This window comes from Etheostoma spectabile, chromosome 7 (assembly GCF_008692095.1).
Source record: "Etheostoma spectabile isolate EspeVRDwgs_2016 chromosome 7, UIUC_Espe_1.0, whole genome shotgun sequence".
Classification (NCBI taxonomy): Eukaryota; Metazoa; Chordata; class Actinopteri; order Perciformes; family Percidae; genus Etheostoma; species Etheostoma spectabile.
This window is the reverse complement of record NC_045739.1, coordinates 17,674,448-17,682,263: the sequence shown is the minus strand read 5'-3', so window position 1 is coordinate 17,682,263 and position 7,816 is coordinate 17,674,448. Positions and strand designations below refer to the sequence as shown.

General features: G+C 38.6%; 2 protein-coding genes across 5 annotated transcripts in view; both read right to left on the bottom strand.

Moving 5' to 3' along the window:
• Positions 1-4,686, bottom strand: part of nadka (NAD kinase a) — a 26,726-nt gene extending 22,040 nt beyond the window's left edge. The window contains 2 exon segments of the mRNA XM_032522104.1: positions 645-821; positions 4,603-4,686. Coding sequence (XP_032377995.1) covers positions 645-821; positions 4,603-4,685 — 260 coding nt within the window. The 5' untranslated portion in view covers position 4,686.
• An 841-nt stretch (positions 4,687-5,527) lies between these two features.
• gnb1a (guanine nucleotide binding protein (G protein), beta polypeptide 1a) overlaps positions 5,528-7,816 on the bottom strand; it is a 41,853-nt gene continuing 39,564 nt past the window's right edge. For all 4 annotated transcript variants that reach the window (XM_032522105.1, XM_032522106.1, XM_032522108.1 and 1 more), the window contains exon 11: positions 5,528-7,807. The gene's annotated coding sequence lies outside the window, so the exon portion shown is untranslated. The remainder of the gene's footprint in view (positions 7,808-7,816) is intronic.

Here is a 7,816-nt window from a genome sequence, read left to right as displayed (position 1 = left end):
ATATATATATATATATATAACATACATACAACATACATATAACATACATACAACAACATAACATTTTACATGTTCAAAATAAAAACTACAAACAGACAAATAAACAAAACAAGCAAGTTCAATGTAAGCCTGCACAATTAATTGCAATTTTACCAAATTCGCAATATGGACTTGTGCAATATCCATATAACAAAGGAGGCGCAGTATTTGTTAAAGGCAAAATATCGTGTCAAACGATACTGAATTAAGTATTGTGGTGCTGCAGAGATGTCCCAGGGAGCCTACATTTTACATCCAACAGTCTAAAGAAAACCATCTTTGTTTGGTACAGATCCTCACATAAATAATGCTTTAATCATTTCAATTTTGATATTTTCCAATGAACATGAGAATAAAATAACATAAAAAAAATGAATAAAAATGATCATTCCCTTTAATGTTGTGAATCATATAGCAATCGCAATGTCAGTCAAAATATTTGCAATTAGATATTTTGCTCATATCTTGCGGCCCTAGTTTAATGCATGGTCTAGGAAGGGATGGCAATAGCAGCATGTAGTTAAAAATCTTGTGACCTATGGCTTCTAACACAACAATAGGCTTGTCACCAGCGTAAGGAGTCATGTTCCATGTTTGACACCCACCTGAAGTCAGAGGAGCTGCTGGCTGAGGAGGTGCTCAGGCTGCGGGTTTTCCTGCTGCGTCGAGCCTGGCTACGTCCGGCGACCTCTCCTCCTTCGCAGGTGGAACAGCAGTATGGGACGGCTTCCACTCGCACCTCCTCTCCAACGTCCATCTCAGATAGCCAGGCTGCAAGGAAACTGACAACAAGGGACATCAATTAGCCCGAGTCAAATGTAACCAGGTGTGACAACCCCTCTTATGTCTTGGCTCTGCCTAGCCAGCTTGTTTTCTCCTCCCCTTGCAGCTGGGGGGCCGGCTTACCTGGGCTGACAAGTGGGCAAGCCGACAAATCTCTCTCTCTCTCTCTCTACTGCTTGTTATTTTTATAAAACAACATTATTTAATAGTTTCATTATTTTACCTCCACCCTTTTGTGTATTCTTCCTCTTTCTGTCTAAACCATGAGCCAGGGCTCTTCCATTAAGTGAACAATATGACTTGTATTTTTGCTTTAATTTGTAGTTTGAAGTTTTTATTCTGGGAAACTGAACTTGGATAAGCAAATGTGGTAGGTTTTTGGGGTTATTGTTTTGGTGGGAGAATTATATGTTTCCCTCTGATGAGGTTTATCCCATTGGTTATACTTCAAGAACTCGTGGTGTCAACTCAGTAAACAGAATGTGCATTGGAAGAATGGTTGCTGATAATGGGCAATGTAGATGTGCCAGAGAGTGATCGGATGAAGAGCACACCCTTATAAATATGAGATAGTCAAGGCAGCAGTGTTAATCTCAATTGATCCCTAAAGCATATAGGCTTATAAAGCAACAGTGTGAATTGCTTAAATTGGACTTCATGGATCTGCTGAACACACTAAGCTCTGTGAATGCTGAGGTGTTTGTCAGTGGCCCTCTACCACCAGTCAGCAGAAGAGGAGTTGAGAGATTCAGCAGATTGTTGGCACTGAACACATGGCTTTCAACTGCATGTACCGTCTACTCACTGCATTTCATTGATAATTTTAACATTTTCTGGGACCACAGACATCTTTTTAAGGCAGATGGACTTTAACAACCTTAACAAGCCAGGAGTAAAGCTGTTCACCTCTAACCTACTTTACTTTCTGCTCCCTCGGCCAAGGACACAAGACAAGAGGAATCTAAACAAGAGGAAGACATAACAAAGTGCGGCAGTGATCCTCCACAGCCCCCCAGCTGAGGAGAGATTTGACCATGTGAGAATCTCAACCCCCCCCTCTTCCCCTATTTAACCCCCCTCATCAACACCAACGCATTTGAGGCTCCCTCTCCCTCACTGCCCTATAACCCGCCCATGCCACCGCTCTCTCCACTCACCCTTTCCTCTCTTTCCCCCTGCTCCCTGTTGGAGGTCACAGACCAGATGAAGGAGCTGGTTAATGCTGGAACCAAATGTACCCCCTTCCTTCTCCCATCAGCGTCAGCCTGCCCCCTTTTTGTCACAATCACCAAAAGTAAAACACCGGGCGCCTCTGTCCCCTCAAAGATGGCTGCCAACTCTGTCTCCCCAGACGGATAAGGATGCTTGTGTACAAAATGCAGCAAGCGTTAATTGGTATTTGCCGGGTCCAGGCGGCACACCTAATGGCACTCCTGACTCTTTCCGGGACAAGCCCGGGCCCTGTGTATTGAATTCTACCTGTTGTGGTAGGTAATAGAAAAAGAAGGGTGAAGTAACAAGAACCACTCCACTTCAAATTTAGCAAATGTAGCATCCATGCCTTGTCAGCCACAGCCTGTTCCAAAAAAAAAATCTGGCAAATCACTCTTTTAACACACTAACACCAGCCTTACTAAACATCAGGTCTTTGGCAGGAAAATCATTTTTAAGTCAATGATTTTGTTGTTGATTTTTAATAAATCTTGATTTTACGTTTTTAACTGAAAGCTGGTTAGACCATAATAACCAGTGTTGCTGTTCTTATCGAGTCAGCTCCCCCTAAATCTACCTAAAAGTGTGCCAGAGCAGAGCGTTTCCAGCCGGTGCAGTAATCCAGGCTATGAGCCGTGCAGATACTAATGAGTCTCAGGTTCAGTTTCCCAGAAGTCATTTCGGTGATGGATGAAGGGACGCGACTGAGGTGGTGCAACACAGATCATGTTTCTCAAAATGTTTCTAATGCAGCAGCTTAGAGCAGCGATTTAGATTCATTCATTTTAAAATCTATGATAGTTTAAAATTACGTTGTAATCTAAAAAAAAAAAAAAAAGATAACTTTTGCATTGCTAATAATTTGTAATACATTTACCCTTGTGATGTCTTTCACATAACTAAGACTATAGGAGTGTAAAAATAGGCTATCAAATTATTTCAAGAGACGAGAGATGAGGGGATCCCCCCCCCCCCCCCAGCATTGCACGATATGACCTAAACTGATTCATCACGATTAATTGCGATTTTACCTCAATAATGATAAACAAATGATAATTTATCACGTTGTTCTAAATAATCTTTTCTGAGGCCAAAATGTTTCTTGCGACGGACACCGCGTTAATTGGCACACGTTGCTCAGTTCAATCCCATTTGGTGTTTGAGTTATCCTCCATTATGCTTTCCTTGCAGCTGACCGGTCCGGGCTTAGTCACGTGACCACACACACACACACACACACACACACACACACACACACACACACACACAACCCACACACACACACACACACACACACACACACACACGTTTATGAGGAGAAAGTAGGGCTATCAACAGGAATGCATTTTCGTCATGGGGAAAAATACGTCGATAACAGCTTTAGAATTTCGATGTCGATAAATCGTCCAACTCTAGTCCCCTGTATATGAATTCTCAAGGGGTCCTTGGCTGGGAAAAAAATAAATTTAGATCGTCTAGCTTAAAGCAACAGATGTTCTTAAAATATCACTTTGGTTCTTCCATGTTAAACAGTTGAATCAGGTTTGCCACCCTTATGTAACCTCTGAATGTCGCTCACATCTCGAGTGAGTGGTATGGAAATGTCATTTATAGCCATTATGTGAAACATATGTAGGCTCATATAGAGTAACACCGAAATGAAGGTTCAGCAAATGTTTGCTGACTTTACGAAAGGCCATAGAGACAGATGACACCATCCAGGCTAAAGGCTGATTTCACATTCCACAGGCATACAATCAACCTGAAGTCTAGGCCAAACTCAATTAAAAAAAAGGCAATTTAATTGATCCTAACAGTTTATAGAAAATTATTTTACATATACTATGCATCGATTAATATGAGTCGGTCTAAGTCTAATTTGGCACACATTAATTCACAGGTCCGCGCAGATTTCTTCTCATTTTCAACTTTAGTAACACGCCTTCGCCAAATTTAGCTAAGTTGAATCTATTTCTAAGTCTAACGTTGACGTCACTGTTATGTCAAATTTAAATAAAGTGCTACCGAAATGTATGTTACAATCTAAGAAACTCTCAAGTCCTGCTAACGACAAGTGTAAAGCAGCACAAAAGGGATTCATGTGAGGTATTACCGTTGGCTAGCCGGTTGTAACTTAACATACCATAACGTTAGATTTACAGTGAAATAATTATTACGCGGCTACGTTACTTTATTATGCAGCTTTTCTGTCAATTACGCTAGCTAGCCTAGTAAGTGTAATTGTTGATCAACGTTAGCAACAACAAGACCTACAACGACATTCATGACTCTTAAGGGGATGAACGGTGACGTACCCATATGGTAGAATATGTACAGTGAGCTAACTAACTAGCTAGCTAAGCTATTGTTAAGCTAGTTAGTGATCTAACAGGAATATAGGCAAGCTCAACACAAAGCGTAACGTTAATATAATTCACTTAATGTGGCAAACTATACCTTTCACCCACAATGTTACAGAGGACGAGACAAGTTCGGAGCGCAGCAAACTGCCGTAGGGATCAGAGCCTCACCATTATTTCATTAGATAACAATGTTACACCATCTTACTTTGCAAGAGAGCTGTCAACAGTCAGCTCATCACTTCCTGATACGGACTGACCAATCACAGGCTCTCTTCTCGCCGACGTCATGTTGGACGACTTCACCAAACTGACCAGAGAGCCAGCCTTGCAAACTAAGCGAAGCAAGAAAAGTTATTACAATCTTGAAATAAATATATAATCAAATAAAAAAAAAAAAAAAAAAAAAAAAAAAAAAAAAAAAAAAAAAAAAAAAAAAAGACCAGAGAGCCAGCCCAGGATGTACTGTATAACGGTAGCTTTCTTATTCTGTCAGAGACAAATAATTGTCATAACATTATGATAAAAATATATTAGACTTAATTAATTAACTTGTCAAGACCTTTAATGCACTATATTATTTGTTTTACCGTCATTTTATTATAACAATTATTTGTTTATTTATAACAATTATTATTTATTTAATTATTTATTTCATAAGTTTTTCCTCTTGTGTCACGTATTCAGGCATTCATTGATCAACTTTGTATTCATAATTCTTTATTTAAAATTTAGAGAAGTAAATTGTGTCCCTTCCGTATAGTTCTGGCTCATTTTTAACATGTTTTACACTTAAACAATATAAATTATATATTCGCCAATAATCTATACAATAATCTTTTCTTTTTAAAACCTTGTTGCGTTATATACCGATGTCCAGCAGGGGGTGACACCGGAGCAGTTGTGCTCAGTAAGTGTGAGCATATTATGTAGCTTCTCTTCATGTGTGTTAGCCGAACAGACACGTCACAATTTGACGGTTTTAATTTCTATCCTCACAATATCTCCACCTACAGAGTATACTCCCAGTAAATGCTGTTGAACAAACTGCATGACTACTAGCAAAGAGGAAAAAAAACAAACAAAAAAAAACCTATGTGCACATGGACAGTACAGAGAGACCAGGCTAATTCAACAGTGGATAAGAAATTGTTTATTTGACTTGAACATAATAACAAGAAAACCAAACAGTCTGCAACATTCTAGCTTCAGTGGTAACTGCTCTAAGTGAATCACACTCAACACAGTAGATCATCTCAAACTGCTTTTTATTACATCTTAAATAACAGTACATTTTAATATAGTTTCTATCTTGCATCCAGCTTTCGGTTGTACACTGACTGACTTTAAAATTAAATACAAAAGGTGAAAAGGGAACAGTGGGGGTGCAGAGCTCTACAGTTATTTGATGGAGAAAGAGAGAAAAGGAAAGGGAATTTAATTAATTTTTTTAATTTTTATTTCATTTTATTTTTGCCAACTCCAGGCCTAACGCACAATTACAGCACATTTTTGTACAGAATGTCGCAGAGAAAAAACAGAATGAAAAAAATGTCACTACTGCTAAAGAAAGAGCGTCTCTGTTTACAAGGAGAAGGGAACAACAGAAAATTCTGCCATTCAAATGCTGCAAGATTTTTTTTTTTCATTTTTTATTAAAGGACAGAAAAAAACCTGTTATAAAATGTTTTTCTTTGTAAGTGGAATTTTGTTTGCTACAGAAGGAATGACAATTTATTTGTTCCATTTGAGATTGTGTATGTTTAGGTGATGAATGTACGTATGCATGTGTACAATTTAAACATTTACGTTACTTCTTAATTTGTGGAATCCCTCCCAAGCACGGACCAAGTAACCGTTTATGTTGCAGGGTTTGCTTCTCAAGTGCATAGCTTTGACATTTCAGTTAAATCATGTATGCACGGAGTAGCCAAAAACAAGAAGGAGGAAAAGGAAGAAAAAAAGAAAAGAAAAATATAAATACCATTGTATTGATATATTCAACAGGTTATTTTCTTAAAGAAAAACATCAAAAGGACTTAATTCCATATGCACCTTTTTAAGCAATTCTACAGCATGCGATTCTAAGAGATAACCCACCCATGGCAGACAACCAAAATCTTTTTTTTTTTCGTTTTTTAACTTAAAAAGTTTCAATATCATTATTTTCAAACATTGATTTTTACAACATGTCATTCACAGAGTAGTAACTGCATTTCCAAGCACGGAATGGGCACCTCTGTTTAAAGAGAAACGTCCGGATTGCAACCGGGCTAAAGTGGAGATACTCCCTACCCGACCAAATCACATCACCGGTCCCAACCACGGGCAACCGAAACCGGGGGAAACCAAACTAAATTAAAGGAGAAAAAAATAAAAATGAATAAGAGGGGCAGGGTGGATTATGATCTGATGGGTTAATCTTCATTTAATTATTCTACACTGTCGCCACACAAAAGGGTGTAAGAATGGTTAAAATGGTTGTTTTTTTGTTGTTGTTTTTTCGTTTTAAAAACGAGCATTCATTATCATAAACAGCATGTGCTTGGTTAGTTCACTTTTTTTTTTTCTTTAAACATTATTCTATATATGCAAAGTTTAATTTTTGTGCAAACAAAGATTTGTGGACTACACTGGAAAAAAGAAACCGTAAAAGTATCATGGGACTAAATATACAGAAGGGCCAGAAGTGGCTTGAGGACTCCCTGTTGAAGCTCAATTCTCTCGCTTTGTTCTCCAGTGCGATAAAGCTGGATTTAAAATGACACGAGATCTGGAGGTTCTTCTAGTTTTCAACTAAAAAACACTCTAAAATGTGATAAGACTAGGAAATAAAACAAAAGCTTTGATCCTCATTTTAAACATTAACCGACAGTTCACTGATCTACTCCTCTTTAACAAAAAAGAATGAAACCAAAAAAAGAAACCGAAAGAAACATGGCCAAAAAGCTGGATCACTGTCATGTAATAACCTTCACTCAGACCTGTGTATAATGAGGACGCAGGACAGGTTTGCTTGGTGGTGGTAGTGGTGGTGGTGGTGGTGGTGGTGGTGGTGGTGGTGGTGGTGGCGGCAGCTGTGGGGTGTTTGCATTTTACTTATTACAATACCAGACCATGGTCATGAGGGAAAAATGCACAATTTCCCCCATCCGTTCCATTTCGAGACCAATAAATTCTTCGAGCTTTTTTTCTTTTCTTCTTTTTTTGTAGCTGAATGATTGACAGACAATTGTGCTCTTTTAAATGAGAGAGAAAGAGAGAGCGCGAGAGAGAGAGAGAGAGAGAGAATTTTTGCCCTTGATAGTTTTTTGGGGGTGTTTGGAGTCAGTATCATGGTGTTTTTGAAAAGATTGGATATGCAATAAAATTGAACATTGGGATGTTGGAATGGTCTTTCACTCAGATGCCATCTGGAAAAA